Source organism: Rhipicephalus microplus, chromosome 10 (genome assembly GCF_043290135.1).
Source record: "Rhipicephalus microplus isolate Deutch F79 chromosome 10, USDA_Rmic, whole genome shotgun sequence".
Taxonomy (NCBI): domain Eukaryota; kingdom Metazoa; phylum Arthropoda; class Arachnida; order Ixodida; family Ixodidae; genus Rhipicephalus; species Rhipicephalus microplus.
Genome location: NC_134709.1, coordinates 67,404,879 through 67,423,180, shown reverse-complemented (window position 1 = coordinate 67,423,180; position 18,302 = coordinate 67,404,879). Strand labels below are relative to the sequence as shown.

Below are 18,302 nucleotides of genomic sequence, written 5' to 3'. Positions count from 1 at the left end.
GTTTACTGGCAAAAAAAAAAAAAAACTAACGTCACGTGTGCGTGGTGATGGCATTGGTGGCACTACACAATAAGGTAGGGGTGCCAAGCATCGTTTCGGGTTATTTAAGACATGACGTTCTTTCATTACAGTAGAATTATGAAAGAAGTTGCAGGAGGACGTGAAATGCAGCTTCAATTCTGCTGTTATTAAAATAAGTACAGAATTTACATATTGAGGGGCAGACTGGTTTTAGACATTTTTTGTTTATTTCTTCAGTGATTTTGATCAAACTGCACAGGATTATGCAGTTCTTTTTCCTCTGATTTCAAATATTTAATTAGTTTTCCTGTAACTCATCTTGTTCCTGAGATAACTTAAGTTTACCCTCTACTGTTTAAAGCCACCATAAAAAAGTGCTTAATTAAAAGTGATATTTCATATATGCCAACATAGACTAATGACTATAGATTGAAAGTATGCAAGTTTTTTTTCTTTTTTTGCTTATTTTACAGTAAAATCAACTATCCAAGTTCAAAAGCAGCTGTATTCATGTTACAATTTTGATGAGTAATTATTTAAAAAGACGTGCTCTAAATTCTGCTCCCATACTTAAATTCTAAACACATACAAGTTTCCATTGCAAAAAGAATTATTGTTGTACCTGCTCTAGCTGCAGAGATGTTGAGGCTTCAAATTGAACAGTCATAAATTTGCTTTTTTTGAGAAAAATGAAAAAAACTGAAAACACACATCTTCTTCAAAAAGCAACAATCATGGTGCACATGTTTTGCAAAGCTCATAAAGACGCTTACAAATTCATAGCAGAGCTTCTAACATAGGTCTCGGCAAATTTTAAAGAAGCCTTGAAGCCTGTTCCCAATTTTTTTGCAGGTTCTGCATGTTAACAGCACCAAGAATCTGGATAGTCAGAATGACATTACAAAAAAATTACCACTTCCTGGTGTGTGAAAATTTGCAGAGAGAAAGAAAATTGCTTGCAGAAACCAAATATGTCAATTTTAAAAAATAAATTTTTTTGTCACTTTTTGGTCTAAAAGACTTTACCATGAAAATTGCAGCTGGTTGATGTCATAGATATCACAGGTTTATGTTACTTTTTTTTGGCACTTTCGATAATTCGGGATTCAGTTTTTTGAACGATCTTTCCAGTCCTGGGTAATCTGAACTAATGAGCTTTTACTGTACAGTGAAATCTTGTTTACACAATCCCGCTTAATATATTTCTCGGCAGAATGCATTTAGTTTATTCTAGGGGTAATGCATTGTTGTATAGCTAACACAATCACAGTTCCGCATGGGCTTGAATTATACAATTGCAAAAATGTTGGAGACCTCGTTTGGTTTCATTTTTCGCACCAATTTGCACCATGTCTGCGTGGCGCCGGTCTATTGAGGCACCCCAGCGCTTGCTGTAGTGCAACAACAATAACGAGGCGTGAGATTGCACTGGCAATCGTCGGCCAGTTACCCCTGATTATGCATCGAAGCTTTAGACATATTTCGTTGGCTTGTCACACCCAAGGAGTTCAGAGATGAAACTGGTGCTCGTTTCTGTGAGTTGAGAACAGTTTCTTATGTCATATAAAAAAACTGAAAGGTCAGCGTAAAGTGACTAGACTGAAATTAAAAAAGAAGTCCTGTGTCAACTACGTATATTTTGTGCTTTTTTTGGGCCCTGTTATTGATAATGCCACTTTCGAACAATACGTTTTTATTTGCAATGCCTGCGAGGTTCGTATCAACGAAATTCAATTGTACGTGCAGATAACACCTAGAAGACATTGTATCCTTAGAAAACTGTCGTTTACCAAAATCAGCGGGCGATGGGGGCTTCATTGTGGTCAGTGTCCACCATCCGTTCTCTCCGAGTTTGGACCATCCGGATTGAAACAGCAGCGGACATCCAGACGACAGCACTCCGGCGACGGTGCCGCGGAACGTCGCTGTCCGTTTTCTGCAATGCCATTTAAACACTCAGGAGTGAAGGGTACGTAAACTTAGAAAAGCATTTAGTCTTCATGAAAAGTAGCCACAATGAGGCAGAGAGGAAACATATAGTACATTCATTTGTGCTTATGTATATGAGCATGTACACACGTCTGCATAAAGTTTTTAAAGTTGAGCACTCCACTACACCCCCATTTCGTACATCAGGTGCACCGATGGAGAAGCTTGTGAGATTTCTCGGGGTTATTGGGTTCACACAAAAAAACACTTCCAACGGCTTTACCATGCATAATGTGATTGCTTTTTCATTTTTAGACTGAGTAATACACGAAGATGTCGTGTACCTTAAAAATAAACAAACCTCATCATTCATACAGTTGTAAATGTATTGTCCTGAACCGTTTAGTGTCTATATTTTCGTATCGCAACCTCTGTGATTAGTTATAGTAGCATACAGCCAGAGCCCATTGCAGAGGCCACGCGGACCAGCATATTTTGTCAACTGAACTTTTTGCATAGCTTCCACAGTGTTGCACCAAAATTATGAAACGTAACATAGTGACATGCAAGGTAGAGAACTTCCTAAATAGAACAAAATGTTGACAACCTTCTCTTTCCTTCAAATATGTGTACACATCTTAGTGCTTGTCAATCATCAACCAAGGCTGCCTCAAATGCATAAGCACTCTCACACCTGGCAACAAGCACCTGCAACATGCATAGTTTTCTTGACCAGTCACATTTAAGAGCTATTACTGAGCATCCACCTCGAGCCTGGCACAAACTGCATGCACTGGGAGTTTTTTGTTTTTCACGTCAGGGTTAGGGAAAGCAGGCTGTGTTGCATGAAGAACGCAGGCGAGGCGCGGGCTTTTGTGAACGTGAGCACCCTTTCAGTTACCCACACACAAAATATGGCACTCCCTAGGGAGTTTGGGAACCAGGCTGAGGGACAGTAATCCCAACCACATGTGAGCCGTTGTTCTATTCCTGCACTTTTGTCAGTCAGTCTGCAATGCAAGAGATGTCATCCCCAAATGACTAACAGGAATACAGACCAATAGAAATTTGAATGTTACATGTGCAATGCTACTTAGAACTACCTCTTCCACAAATGTCAGGTGTCTAAACGTGACCTGTTCTTTCTTTGATGTTCTGGAGGTGTGTGTGGTTGCTGTCCTTGTGTTTGACCTATAGTGCTGCTAAATAACAGATTGAAGTAGGGAAAGGAGAAATGTGCTGTTACTCAATGAATATTAAACTTCACAACCTTTAACAAAGCGAGAACACAAATTCAACAAAAAAAAAGTAATATATCTACGGAGTGAGTGATGATGAATGGATGAAGCTTCGGAGGTACATCGGTAAACTGAATCTCACTTGCAGCCATTCTAGAGTTTCGAGGAGCCTGTCCCAGAGTACTTCCGTGGCAGAAAGCATGAGGAACGCGTGTGGCTTGCCCAGCTGGTGAATCATGCCAAAGAGTTCCTTGTGGCATTCTTGCTAGTATTGCATCGTGTTAGGTACGCCCCGCATGAAGGCCAGGTCTCGATTGAGCACTTTATCTATGCACTCGCGTCAGCCGCCCTCGAGCTGCTGCCACGTGAACGAGCAGGTGCTAGTGGGAGCGAGCACCGCAGCGCCATCTAGTGAGCACTCCGAGTACTAGGGGTGGCTACGATGGACAACAGTAGACAAGCTGACACGCTAAGGAGCTTTGCCCATAAAATTTCTTTTGCCCCTTAAATTTTTCGTACCTGTCTCCAAAGAATGTAGTCCAGTGCTTGTCAATGAAGCTGCAAATGTGCTCCCGCCATCGGAAGTAGCCAAGCTTCCCGCTGGTGCCACTCACGTGGAGGTTGTACAGGGTGAGCATGATGACCTGAATCCTGCAATCGTGTTAACGGTGAGAGGTCGCTGTATCCAAAGCACTCGCTATGTTACAACATGGCGAGTCAAGCTTGTTGATTAAAAGTTCCCGTCGAAATCATACAGAAATGCACTGGGACACCAACAAAACACTACAGATGCACTGTACTTTCTCCTTGTTGTTGTAAACTTTCATCTGAGTGCTGGAAAGCTGTAGAACCTGTTTAATGTGCTGTGTGCACGCTTTCTCTATTGTGCCAGCTCCTACTGCTATCCTAACTGCTCATGCAAGTGGAGTGTGAAAGATAGTGCAGGCACACTACGATTCTGTATTCTTGATGCAGCAATCTTTTCGCCCTGCAGCATGAAAACAGCGCATCCAGTTGACATTCAAGCGACATGCAGCTTTATTAAATGAAGGTACCTGTGGCGTCACAGGGAAGTTGACACTACTTTTCATATGAGTGCAATGCAACTTATCAGGTTCAACAGGATGCATCTTTTCACAATCTTGTCCTTCGAGCTGTCACACTTTATAAATGCTACTGCTTTACTGACCAGTGTATCCTCTGAACAGTGTGGTTTTACTAAGTACTGCTCTGAAAGTCGCATCAATTCATGCACCCGCCACCACAGTGGTCTAGTGGCTAAGGTACTCGGCTGCTGACCCACAGGTCGCAGGATCGAAACCCGGCCGCGGTGGCCACATTTTAGACGGAGACGAAATGCTTGAGGCCCGTATTCCTAGATTTGTGTGCACATTAAAGAACCCCAGCTGTTCGAAATTCCCCAAGACCTCCACTAAGGTGTCTCTCACAATCATATGGTGGTTTTGGGACGTTAAACCCCTATAATTACTATTATTAAAGTGACATAATGCACTTTATTGTGCCACTTGCACATTTCCTTGGCCTCATCGCGACGTACTACTGCAAGTAGTCACTGGTCCGAACCATGCAGACCATTAGAGGATAGTTTAGTTCCAAGGAATGTTCTAGCACACCAGGGGAGCCCTTAACAATCTTGTAATGCGGCTCCACGAGGTTACTGGTTGCCTATGTTTTTAAGAACGCATTGATTTCGGGGAGGAGGGTCAAGTTCGAACTTTCGCATTGACCAGAAACACTTGTCCATGAGTAACAGGTGACGTTAGTTTACCACTGCATCTTCAGGCGCTCCAAGACCTCTACGTTATCCGGGGAGCATCGGTCGCAAGTCAGCTTGAAGAACAGGTCGCCGACAAGTGTACTCCGATTGCTGCTCTTCAGGCACCCTGGGAACAGTAAGTAGCTGTCAGTCGCCTCGTGAGGTCACAAGTGACCCTCGATTCATAGCCTCATCCATACAAACTTGCCTGGATGAAAATAAAGCTTGCATTTTGTGCACCGCAGCATGTGCGTGGTGTCCACGTCCGCTGTACTGCAGTAACAGTGCAGAGAGTCCATGGCGCAGGATTTCCAGCATCGATTCGCTTGACGGAACTTGCCGAAAGTATTGTTGAGGAGCGGTTGCCGTGTGAGCGGGCTCGAATCTTTTCCGAGCAAAACAAAAGTACAGATGAGTCCGTCTCGGAAGCGATCTCAAACTAAAAGCGTCATCTATCTACTTGAAAGCTCATTCAAATGCACAGATGATTCTGACGACGTCAAGCGTGACGCGGAGACGCGGTCATGTAGGCTGCCATATTTGATGTGCGTAACTCGTGGATGAATGAAATTCAACAAAAGAGGGCGTTTAAGTACTATTTGCTTCGAGCCATTCTAGCAAAACAGTGCAGCGTTACTCCAGTTGTTCGCTATCACGTGTGTTCTCTTGCGCTGCTCTTGCGCTGTGGTAACATATCGGCGGCTGCTCGTATTTCGGCTTCTTCGTCGGCATCGTTTTCTTGCTCGGACGATTTTTTCAATGTGAACGCGCAAATACGCCGTTACCCCGCCGCGTCGGGATTCAAATGAAGGAAAATGGCAGCGGAGGACGTGGAAGAAGTCAGTGTTACTGCCTTTATTTCCCGACTATGTTTGCAAAAACTGAAGCACATTTTTGTCTTCTCTCACTCTGTCGTAACGCCAAAACCGCAGCGTACGCGGCTGTCTTCCAAATGTGCGGGTGTCGACTGATCTCCTCCCGCGAGATATCGGAGAGTAATCGCGCGCTCTAATCTTTCTTTCTCTTTCCTCCCCTCTCCGTTCTCTGTGCTACTGCCAGGCGCGGCCTCTGTGTTTGTCTCTGTGATGCGCTTATCAACTTTCGCCCGGGCTCGCGCGAGCTGCGCGATTGTTTTTGCCTCGTTCCGTCGTGTCGCCCGGATATCCAGAAGCCACGCTACAACAATGCCCTTTCGAGAGCCGTTCCTTGCGTACGCGCCGCCCGGGTTCTAGCCTTTCGTGAAGATGTGAATCTTTCTTGTTTGAGCGTCGGAGTTACGATCGCACTTCCTGACCATTGTCGCGATGGTGTTTGCGTCCAAAACGCAGGGATCTTCTCCACCGACGCTGGAGGCGGACTGCGTGTACGTGCAGATGAAGAAGCAGTACCGTGTGTCGAGGTACATCAGGGCACACTGGTTCGTCAACCAGATCGGCAAAGTCATCCAACTCAAGCGTCCCAGCGAGGTACGACCTTACTCCTGCTGCTTATCGTCCACTAACAGAGTAGTTCAGAAAGTTTTTTTTTCTTTTTCAATATAGTGTAGTACATGAACACACAACATGACTGCAGATCAGAGTAAGACAAAACGAGGTGTACACACGATGCATTTCATGTGCACACGCACAGCATAAGGAATGCAATCCATTAAAATGCAGTGGTAAAACAGTCACATACACAGAAATAGTTTGTGTGTGTGTTGTGCATATTTCGTGCTTATTCACGTATGCTAGCTGTGCCTGACTTGTGATTGTGCAGGTTTTATGCTGCTAAAAAAATCATTTCCTTCGGTGCTCGGAAATATGGAAACCTGTTGGGAACAGTGGCTTGTGCAGAATTCGTGGAACTTGCTTTGGTTTTGGAGATCATTCGATTAGCATGTACAAAGTATTGTGCAAAGTGCTTATTGCACTTGTGCCATTACATACTCTTCTGTTACTCCAGTTACTCAATATAGTAAATTTATGCTTGCATTAAGATGTTTGTTCAGTGGCTATCAAATGCACTTGGGCAAAGTTATCATAAAAAATGACGATAGTACCTGCATCATTGTTCACAAATGTCTTACTGTATGTGCGGTCATTGCTGATACGAAACAGTAAAACTCCTCCCAGCAAGTGACTTCTCATTTGGAGGTTTGGCATTTGCAAATACCGATTATTGCAAAGACTGATTATTGGTGATGAGTATTGCCTATAGGATATATTAATTTCGTTTTAAGGTTAGAGGGAGTGCTCTTTCTAGTTTCCAGCACTGATCAACATCTCTGGTTTGACGTAGACAGAGGCCCTGCATGACGTTTCACGAGTAAGGGGAGTATTGTCGACATCAGAGAAGGTTTGCGGGGAACATACAATACCCCAACTGGCACACGGCAGAGACTATTGTTCGTCATCCCTCTCGGTCTGTTGTCAGGCTGCTCTCAAGGTGGTTTAGGCTGCTTAAACCAGGAGTGCTTTCTCTCTCTTTCGTTTTTGTTTCATTCTTACCACCCGCGGTTCTCCCTATTTCGAAAACGGCGTGTTCAGCATCACTGCAGCTTGAGTGCACTAAGTCTCAGGTGCTCCCCCGCTGTGGGGGCGCTACTTTCTTATGGTATTCAGACAGGCATTTAAAACTGATGCAAAATCGTTCCAAAATAATGATGTTAGCATTAATTATATTATGCATTGTAGCATTTACTATTCAGGCACATAGCTACAAATTACTGTAAAAAAGTCGCAAATAAAACTTTCGCTGCCAGGGCTCTTTAAAATAAATATTTGGGCCTGATGTGCCAAAGCCACAGAATGATTACAAGGTACAGCATGTTTGGTAAGAAACAATGGATGTACTTGAACCATAGGTAGTTATGTCAATGTAAATCTACGTACGCAGGTGATATTATATTTCATCACTGTGAAAACGTGGCTACTAATGTGCTCTCTTGTCCAAAGTGCTACATTGTAGCTGTTTAGCTATTGCCGTGGGTAGGGTTTGAAACCTTGACCAAAATGCAAGTTTAATCCCCGTGCTTGCAAATGCCGCTTTGCCCAGAAATTGTAGCCCAGAAATTTCATTCACAAAATGCTTTTCTTGCTTTAAAGGGCCCTGCAACATTTTTTTAGCATGGTAAGAAAACACTGCCAATCGGTAGTAGAGGCTCCTGACAACACGCGAGCCAAATATTACAGCACAGCACGTGGCCTGGAATTCACAATAAATTATCAAAGTCAGCTGAAAATTTCTCTCTCTTCTCTCGACAAATCACGGAATATGCCCAAAAATCACACGTTAATTCCCCATTTATCAGCCATTGGCTGATTTGAACATAGCGTGCTCGCTCGTTACTGAGATCACCGTGGGAGGCCGCTACTTGTCCACGCGCGATCACACTGAAAAAGCGGCGCATTCAAAGAAAAAGAAAGAAAGAAAAGTGGTCTAGGTCACGAAGGGGGTGTGACATTTTTCTGTGGCCCTGCTTAGCTTCAAGCGCTTTCGTCAGGATGAGAGAAGAGAGAGTGCAATCGCAGCATGCGGCAAACCTTTATAACTTTACTCGCACTGGACGGATTCCTAAAATTTTTGTGACGTTAAATTTTTGAGTCACTAACCTTTTCCAGTGAATTCATTGCGTGGTTACTTTAAAAAGCATTTCAGGGCCCCTTTAAGGGCATTCACTCCCCCATACCGGAGTAGATATTCTGAGCACCACAACGGCTTTTCAAAAATTACTTTGTGAATTTGATGCCTTAACTGAGTGCTGTGGTGTACACTGACAAAGGGAGAAACGTGTTTAAAGGAGCACGGACACACAAATTTGGACCTTGTTTCTTTTTTTTTTTGTTGCAATAGGTAGCTTATGACCCACTTGTCATGGCTGGAAGCCTAATTTGTGTGAGTGCACGAGGGTTATGTGTTTAGAAACGTTTTTAAAGTGCACAGTTCCATTTTCAGTTTCAAAGAGCACTGAGCTATATTCGGCAGCTACTTTTCTTGGCATTGTAGCGAAGACTACAGAGCCAAATCACGGGCATCCTACCGTCGGTGAAAGTAGTTCCACGATAGCGCCTGTATTTTCAACATGAAATATAAAAATTCCTCCGTTATTTTCTTCGTGGAGCGATCAGCGACAAGACGCAACTCACATCAGTCAGATATCCATATTTTTTTAAAATTTACTCATTGTAACTTCAAGTTTCTGAGTGCGCCTTTTTTACGTTTATTTCAAACACTGAGCGACGTCTGTGTCTTCACGAACCGCTGTTGGTGCTCCTCTGTCACTCTCCATAGCGTTACGAGACCAGCGCCACAACGGACTACTTCACGTAGTGCTGCACGTGCAGAAGCTCCGCCCTCGTAGCTTTTCCTTCGGTGCCAAGAATAGTTGTCGTCGAATATAGGCAGGAGCAGTTCCGGCGACAAGGTAAACACAGTTATCCATGTGACCTCGCAAAACTGTGATGTGAAAGGTATGCACGTGTAGGTGCCACACCGACAGCCAGCGCACGCAAAGCCGCAGGCACGGAGGAAGGAATTGCAGGTAGCGCAAGCAATCAGCCAATACAAATTTGTCACGCAGGTTTGTTACATTGCTGCCGCATTGATGACATCATCGCGAGGGGTTCAGCATCTCGCTCATTTGCGCGGCATGCACTTTAAAATTTATTTTTAACATGTTCTAGGCTATATTTGCTTTTGTTATTTCGTAGATGTTGTGTATGTCTTCACATAGATCGATCTCGCTCGTTATCTCGACTGGAACTTTGTGTCAGTGCTTTTTTAATACAAAGAATAATTTAGCTTGAAACTGGCATCTATTGGCTATGAGACTAGCCCAGTCAGTGCTGAATTTCAATTGCCTGTTGTTATGGCTTCAAAACTTACATGTTTTGCTGGAAAAATGACGTAAACACCATAAACAAAATTATAGACATCTTACCTCAGTAGGCAAGCAATGAACAGCTTGACATGTGTGGCATGCTGGCTGATATTAATGCCGTTGGCACAAGCACAGTTTCAATCGTTATCAAGATTGATATTTTAGAGAGCTTGTGATATGAAGAAATATCATTATGAGCTTGTTTTATGTCCACTGCAGACTTCATGTAATCTGGGTGCTAGGGTGAGCACAGCTATTTTGTTCCTTGATATCCTCATGTCATTGCTTCGTCAAATCCTCAGTTATCCCTTTGTGCATGTTCTATTACCTTAATGAGTCATGCACTCGACACATTACATAATTTAATTGAAGCCATTGTAGTGGAAATAAAACAGAGCAGTTGAATGGTGAGGCAGCACAGGTGCTACGCTCGTGATAGATCTACGACAGCCCCCTTAGGAGACCAGAAGAAAACTTGCATTACAGGACACAGGGCTGGTGTGTCAAAGGAAAAAGGGAACAACAAAAGGGGTCAGCGGTGGCGTTAGCTGTGAACAATACAGTACAAAGAGTCCCTTGGGCAATTTTCTACTTTCGTAATACAAGAGAGGGCATTGATAGAAGAACTAAAATAAAGTGCCTGTGCTGCTTTTTTTTATATACCCAGAGCGGTAGCCTAGTAGCTGTGGTGTTACACCTTTAATTTCAAGGACGCAAGCTTGATCCCCAGCCACGGTGGCTGTATTACACTCATGTTCCTAATTTCAGGTGAACATTCAGTAACCTTACATCGTGAAAATTGATGTGGATTCTTCCACTACGACGTGCCTCATAAAGTGGTTTTAGTGCATAAAACACAGGGCTTAACTCTTTCATACATGCTACCATTCCTTATCATCTAAGAAGAATGCCTTAGATGCCTCATCAAATGATAAAAGGAATCATCGGCATTAATGCGAGTTCTGCGGAAAAAATCATCACTTGATGACGCCACCACATGACATCTGTGTCGTCGTCATGGCACCACATAATGTAGCATGTCATGATGATGTCATCGTAAGGCAGCATCACTTGGCTAATGGTGGGCCAATCCTGAAGGCACTGCAGAACCATGTGAATTTTAAAATGTTTCCAATGCCTCCGACCTTGAATATCGTGAAATACGAAGTTGAGTGCAGTAAGCTTTCAGGGGGCTCAATTAATACTCAACTAAAAGATAAAAAAAAAGATGTGTCCAAGTCATCTTGCGCAAGTGCCTAAGGGACAGTGTGACTTTTTTTATGCAATGCCTGACATACTATGTTCCAACACTCATTGTGTGGTCCTTAGAGCTTTGAAGTTTTTTGTTACCGCATTGTATCCAAGTTCAGTGGTGGGGTCAGTTCATGTTAATTTGAAAAGTTTGGCTTACCTTCGCCGAGATTTCTCCCCTGCATTGTGATGAGAGATACAACTGCTATGTGATGTTAATGTACGGAGCATGTTCGTCAGATTTGCGATTGCGTGCTTTGCAGAGTGATCTCGTAGAGGAGGTTGAGGTTCTGTCAGCTCTTCCGAGGGACAAGCCAACCGGATGGCGACCGGATAGGTCGCACGAGTTTGCTTATCTTGTGACACCGGCTACCAAGGTCACTTTCCTTGCCAAGAAGTACCGCTTTGTCTTCTGTCTCGACCTCAGTGTCTCTATTGCAAATGTGGTAAGCATTGGTCTTTTTTGTCGCTATTGGTTGACATATTTTATGAGAAGCTAGCATTGGTGATGGGGCTCCGGCATAAAATAATTACAGGAGTGTTCAACTGAAAACAAAAGTACGTCGTGAGGGTAGAAATGGCCAAATGTCAAAATGTAAAATGATATTGTATATAGAAATGCTTAGAGCAGGTTTAGTACAACCGACCTTTTGACAGTGATGTTATGAGACCTGTATTTGTATGTAAAACCATTCAGATTTAAATCGTGGTAGAATGATATGGTGGCAGCAGGCATGCAAATAATTGTATGAAAGTTTATAAACCCTTCGTATTATTCAAATAAAGTCTGTGCCCACCTTGTTGGCTTATAAGCCATGTAATTTTAAAAAGTTAATGCATTGGCAAGTTGGTAAGAGTGCGTTTCTAAATGTTAATCGCACATAGAAAGTTAGGAAAGGGACGAGACAAACAGAGGCAAAGAGTTCTATGCTGCTCTGTGTCAGTCTACCACTGGGCAGAAAGGTCATGTGTTTTAAACCTGGAGGAAATATGCGAAATTGAATGTTTGGTCTACACAAAGACGCCCTTGTTCTGTGTTTTGGGTGCACTTCGGGAAAATCCCTAGGGGGTCAAATTCATTTTAGAGATTTTCATTATGGCTTCCCTCATAACCAACATTGCTGTGTGGTTGTATTTTAGATTGACTTGATTCCTATTCACTTTATTGGGAACTGAAGGCATAAAAAGGCATTTCAGAAGTCCCTTTCCTCTATACTGTTCAGTATTAGTACCAGAAGCATGTTCACAGCCATTGCAAATAATGTCTACGTTTTTAGAGCAGTTTGTAAGATGAGTTATAATAATAATTCACAGTGAAAGAATATGCGCTCATTCATACCCAGTAAAGTGCCAATTAGTACAAAGTGTGGTGTGTTACACCGAATCATTTGAAGTCTTGGCATCATAGAAATTAATATTTCTGGATTTATCCTTAACACATTTTGCTAAAGTTATATTTAAACCTGGCTATCTGGATCATTGCAGTCTGCGTCATACTTTAACGGTTGGAGATAAAAGTGCAATCTGTTTATCTGAATTGCTTGAGTCTCTATCTTATTTTATTAGTGTTTGTTGTAGGTGCTGCACTTGTTTGTTGTAGGTCTGTCTTGGCCAGTATCTTTTTGGGAGAATTTCCATTGTCTCCCAGGGTGAAGGTTCGTTGCCTCTTGTGGCTTGCGCAGATTGCTTGTGTTGGCTTTCCTGTCGTGCACTGATTCATTAGCTGGGCGACTGATATAGGGTGTATGGTTTGCGTGTCATCTTTGCGTCATACTGTGTGGCATGCTGAACATCTTGTTGTTATTACTTGCAGGACATACAGAGTGAGACATTCCTGTTTGACGAAGTGTTTGCAACGCTTTCAAAATGTGTCGAGAAGCTTGTAAAGCCTGTGAGTACGCTTGAGTCTCGTTCCTATGAAATATGAGTGGTATAGGGGGCACATAAATAATTGGTAAACTACAGGTGATATTCTTTGCAGTCCTTGTATTTCATTGCTGGAATTTGGTCTTTATGGGTTCTTTTCCAGTAGCAGCTTTGAATGCGCTGACACTTATCAAGATACCATTAACAGGTCGATTTGAAACGAGTTGTGTGGTACTTTTTCCATGTCGGATCATAAATAAGGTGGACCAGGAATACGATGTCAGCAGACTTGGTCAGGGTAGCAAATATCTTGGAACTTAAATCTTTTATTAGTTTCACGTCCTAGGGTCTAGGACATCAAAATGAAAATGACAAGAAAAAGCCTAGAAAAATGTTTAAAATAAAATGTGTAAATGGTACTGCAATTGCCAACTATACGCCTTTTTGTGCTTTTAATAAGAGCTGTGCTAGTAGCAAAATTTCAGGTGCAACACTGTATTGATTGCAAGAGTATTCTTCATTTACTTTGTTATAGCCAATATTTCGTTGTATCCGAGTTTGTTATATCGAGGTTTCTTCGAACGTATATGAATTCAAATCATACAATTTGTTCATGATGTAAGGCGAAGGGGGATGTTACATCACAAGGCTTTGATGCCTCTTCTAATGCTGGACCATGCACTTACTTATGTGGATGTCGTAACACTCAGCGCACCTTCTGAACAGGCGCGTTTTCCTATGCGCACCGTTGCTGCAGTTCAGATCACATGTCGTTAATATTTATTGAAAAAAAAAACAAACTAGCATAGCTAGTTCTCTATTTGCTGATAATGAAAAAAACTAAATAGGTAGCATTTTATCCCCATGATTAAGTATTAGGTTGGCATCGTGCAGCAAACCACACTACACTTTATGTCAGTTTTCTCCTCTTTATTTCTCTTGTGACCAACTTGCGCTGCTGCTCACTCGCAGTTCAATGTTCCTGGGAGCTGTGTGGTTTTTCAGCCCGACATCTATGTCACCGTCATCGCATATATCCCCCACTACACCCCATCGGTGCAACAGGTAAGGGCAACACCCTTGAACAATCTGGTGTTCAGTTGATTATTTTACATTCAACCTGGGTAAACTGGTGGTGCCAGAGGAAGGAAAGCAGTTTATCTCTCATATCCTGTGCCTAGTGTTTTGTGTTGTTTGTCATGTCAAGGAATAGCTCAAGTGAGGTGGAGTGTTCTATTTGAAGGATCCATTATAAAACCTTGCTCATGTGCGTTACAAATATATGTTACACATCTCATTGTAGTACAGCTGTTCTAAATACCGTACTTACTCGCGTAATGAACCCACGTTTTTTTTTCAAAAAAGTATATACCAATTTAAGGGGAGGGTTTGTTACGCGGGAGAAAAAAAAAAGTCAAGGCAGTTATAATAGCGAAAATTTCGGGTGACGACTTTGCTTGTTTTGACCTGTGAAATGCGCGACAAATTTTTTTTTTGTAACCCGAAGCTCTTTTTGTTTTGTCCTGTAATGAATGTGCATGGATCGACGAAAAAGTGTCGTCCAGTTGCTCCAGCGCATGCTGTAGCTAGCGTACCGGCCAAACGCGCCCTGCGCAGCAGGTGTCCCAACTAAGCTCACAACGACAAACCCAACAACGAAAACGCAGCGTCAAATGGCGGCATACAAACATTGTACAGTCAAACCTCGTTAATACGTAGTTAACCGAGAATGACGTTTTGGTACACACTAAGCAATGTACGAATTAATGGTCAGTGCCAGTTTAGCGGCTACTTACCGGTCAGAAAAGAAAGCCACAATCCTCACAAACACGCACGCGCACACACACGGGCACGCAAGCTTAATTTAGGGACAGGCAGCAAACAAATCCGTGATCTTCACTTGCCGCCGTGGTGGCCTTGCCACGACGACAGCGTCATCGAAGCCAGTGAGGCTGCGCTTCTTGGCGAAGCTTGCATCACAGTTGTAGCACGCACAGCTTCGGACAACGAGGGGCCATCGTGCACTTCGACGTCGCTCTCCTCCTCACTTTGGCTTGAATCAGGACGAGGTGCGATGGCGGCAACAATGTCGCTATCGGAAAAGTCTGGAGATGTAACGTCATCTCCGCCCACATCTCGTAAAGTGCCGAAGTTCAACTTGTCGACTCCCCCTTCTTGCCACTCGAGCACCTCAACGAAGAGGCTCTCGCATCCTCGTTGTCGTCGTTGCCTTCTTCTGGCATCTTGAATTATGCTCGCACGAAACAGTTCCGTATCATTGCAGGCTGTACCTGCATCCGTGAGGGCACAAGCAGGTGTGTAGCACACAGGAGGTCTATCGTGTCCGTTTTGTCGCTCTCCATGGCGATCAACATCCTGGGCAATAGATTTTCGGCGGTAAATCTGCTTGACAGAGCGGATGATGCCCTGATCGAGGGCCTGGGCGAGCACTGTTGTGTTGGACGGCAAAAACAACAGCTTAAAAGCCGACAGGTTACCCACATCAGCATGTGCCAACGCATTGTAGAGTACTATCAGTATGCTACTTTTTTTGGCAGCAAAACAGCGGTCCAGCTGGCGCACATACTCCTTGAACAGCTGGGCTGTCATTGTGCTTGTAAACAACGCCGGATGGCAGCCGAGCGCTTTTGAAGCACCGCGGGTTTCCATACTTGCCAATGACCATCAGTGGCAGCTTCTGACTACCGGTAATATTTACGCCAAAAGCGTCCGATATGTGAATTTTGGCATGTTTCCAGCCGGTGCACTTCTCGTTCTTAAATGCCAACGTCCTGTTTGGAAGCAGGCAATAGAAAAGTGCTGACTCATCAAAATTAAAAATGTCAGCGGCATTGTAGGCTGTCAAGGCTTCCTGCAAAACGGTGTCCTGCCATTCAACAGCACCTTCTTTGCTGCAACAGCCTCACCACAAACAGGCTTCCCCACGATGCCGTAACGGGCTTTAAACCGTGATAACCAGTGGTTGCTGCAGGCAAAACCGGGGCAGTTCAGCTAATCTACGAAAGTTTGGGCTTTTTCGAATAAAAGGGGTCCGCTAACCGGCAGGCTCATGGTCCGCGCCTTTTTCAGCCAAAGAAGCAGGGCCTTTTCCATTTCGGCATAAGCAGAGTCCCTGATGTGACTCCTCTTCAAATTGCTGCCTGTGCCACCTGTCAGCGTTTCGCAAGTGTCCGAATTCCGCACACAGGCGTCAGCGGCAAATTCTTTTCGCGGACTACCGCAGATTTCTTGGCCCCATTTTCAATGGTGCGAATGATCTCAAATTTTTCTTTTACACTCAAGACGTAATACTTCAGCATGATAAGATTTAGTGTGCAAATTCAATCGCGCTCCTCGCTCACAACACAACAAGAATAAAAAAAAACAGCAAAAAAAACACGACACTTCGCACAAGAAGAATGTAGATAACACAACACCACCACACTGCTGCCATGATCAACACTGCTGAAAAGTGAGGACTAAAAGATTGAATAAAGAAATGTGTTCAGCCTGGAGCGCTGTTGAGCCGTTTAGAATACGTACTTGGCTTGGATTGGAAAGTGACAGCGAATTCGTACCCCCTACCGGGAGCAGCGACCAAGAGTTCCTGGGTTACCAAAAACCGGTCTCAAAGGCCATGCTTTTGCACAATGCGATTGGCAACATTGACAACGTGGCCAAGAAAATACGACAACGTGGCCAAGTTTTGACGTCACTATCGCTGGCTGTTGTAGCATGAAGAAAGGTCCGATCGTCACAGCTAGTGTACTGAACGTTGCGCGCACGAAATTTTGCCGATTTTTGGCCTGTGCATGGATGACGAGAACAAAAGTAGTACATACTAATCGTATGTAACACCACAAGCGACTACGGCTTAAGCAGTCAGCCAATACATGGGGTTCAATGGAGAGTGGGTGTGGGATTCCTCACTACTACGTATAAATCGCAGTTACATATTAAGCGGGTACGTATTAAAGAAGTTTGACTGTACAGTAAAAGCTCGTTAATTCGGATTTCACGGGACCGGAAAAACTGTCCGAATTAACGAATGAACAGGGAAAACAACATTTAAAATCAAGCTGCAGAAGCATACCTTTATTTGTTGAAGTATTTTGTAATTGCCGTCTGCGTTTTCGCCCAGATTCCGGCTTACATCACAATTTTTCTTAACTGTTCCAAATGACCAATGCCACGCAAGCTGTCAGGAGTGTTCAGGCAAGCGTCCTCTAATATTAACAGCGCCTCGGAGACTTCCCGTGAGGTGCGATGAGGTCGCGGCTGTATGTCCTCGCATGATTCTTCGTCGAAATTGTGGTCTTCATGGGCGCCCGTGACATCATTAATAATCTCTTGATCGGTCAGGAGACCACTCGTGGCGACACCATGATCAATCGCGATGTAGTCCTGAAAGGTCACATCTGTGGGAAGGACAGCATCGAAAGTCGGGCAGTCATCGTCAGTGGAATCGGCTGACACCTCCTCGATGCCATCGTCAGCTACTGCTGCATGCTCGGGCCTCACAAAACCGCTGTGCTGAAAACAGTTGGCGATGACTTGCGGCAAAGTGTTTTTCCACCCGTGGGCAATGATGTGCACTGCGCCGAGCAAGTCCACTTGATACACCTTTCCAGCTTCTGAGCATAGGATCATTCGCTCTAGCAGGGGCTTGCGGTACTTCGACTTCACGTAGTGAATGATACCCTAGTCCATCGGCTGAAGAGCAGACGTAGTGTTGGGCGGCAAAAAAACTACTTTGATGCTCTTCAGTTCGACTGTACAGTTATGGGCCCTGCAGTTGTCAACAACCATAATTATCTTGCGGTCCTTCGACGTGAAGTGCCGGTCCAACTGCTGCAGCCATCCACGAAAAATGTCCGATGTCATCCGTGCCTTCCTGTTCGCTGTGTACTCGACAGGAAGGCTTTTGACGTTCTTAAAACAACGTGGCTTAAGCGCCTTCTCGACGACAAGTAGTGGCAAGCGCTCCATGCCAGTAATATTGGCGGCAAGAAGCAAAGTTATCCTTTGCTTGCACTTCTTGCCACCAATGCACACGTCCCCTTTGAAAGTCACCGTCTTGTCGGGCAGAGCTCTGAAAAATAGAGCAGTTTCATTTGCATTGTACACGTCACGCGGTTCATATGTGGCGATGTGCTCCAGCAGCTTCACATTTCTCCACTCGGTGATCACGCTTTCGTCAACACTGGCCTTTTCGCAGCACACACTCCTGAAGACAAGTTCGTGTCTCTCTCGAAACCTCGCAAACCACCCTTCTGACGCTTTGAACGATTCAATGTTCATCATTGCAGCGTACTTCTCATCTTGCGCCATGATGAGATTTCCGCTCAAAGGCAGACGC

The 18,302-nt window shown here is 44.0% G+C and overlaps 2 protein-coding genes across 5 annotated transcripts in view; one reads left to right on the top strand and one right to left on the bottom strand.

The window, feature by feature from the left end:
* Atac2 (Ada2a-containing complex component 2) overlaps positions 1-5,524 on the bottom strand; it is a 43,283-nt gene extending 37,759 nt beyond the window's left edge. The window contains exons 1-4 of the mRNA XM_037433705.2: positions 5,174-5,524; positions 4,978-5,092; positions 3,708-3,839; positions 1,812-1,957 (exon numbers count right to left, since the gene is read on the bottom strand). Of these exons, the coding sequence (XP_037289602.2) occupies positions 1,812-1,957; positions 3,708-3,839; positions 4,978-5,092; positions 5,174-5,264 (484 nt within the window). The 5' untranslated portion in view covers positions 5,265-5,524. The remainder of the gene's footprint in view (positions 1-1,811; positions 1,958-3,707; positions 3,840-4,977; positions 5,093-5,173) is intronic.
* Positions 5,525-5,624: 100 nt separating this feature from the next.
* Positions 5,625-18,302, top strand: part of LOC119180943 (KICSTOR complex protein SZT2-like) — a 290,449-nt gene continuing 277,771 nt past the window's right edge. For 3 of the 4 annotated variants that reach the window (XM_075875777.1, XM_075875778.1, XM_075875776.1), the window contains exons 1-5: positions 5,626-5,804; positions 6,294-6,431; positions 11,341-11,523; positions 12,891-12,968; positions 13,916-14,008. In XM_075875777.1, the coding sequence (XP_075731892.1) occupies positions 5,781-5,804; positions 6,294-6,431; positions 11,341-11,523; positions 12,891-12,968; positions 13,916-14,008 (516 nt within the window). In that variant the 5' untranslated portion in view covers positions 5,626-5,780. Of the gene's footprint in view, positions 5,805-6,293; positions 6,432-11,340; positions 11,524-12,890; positions 12,969-13,915; positions 14,009-18,302 lie in introns of all 4 variants that reach the window. The other variant, XM_075875779.1, reaches the window with a different exon arrangement.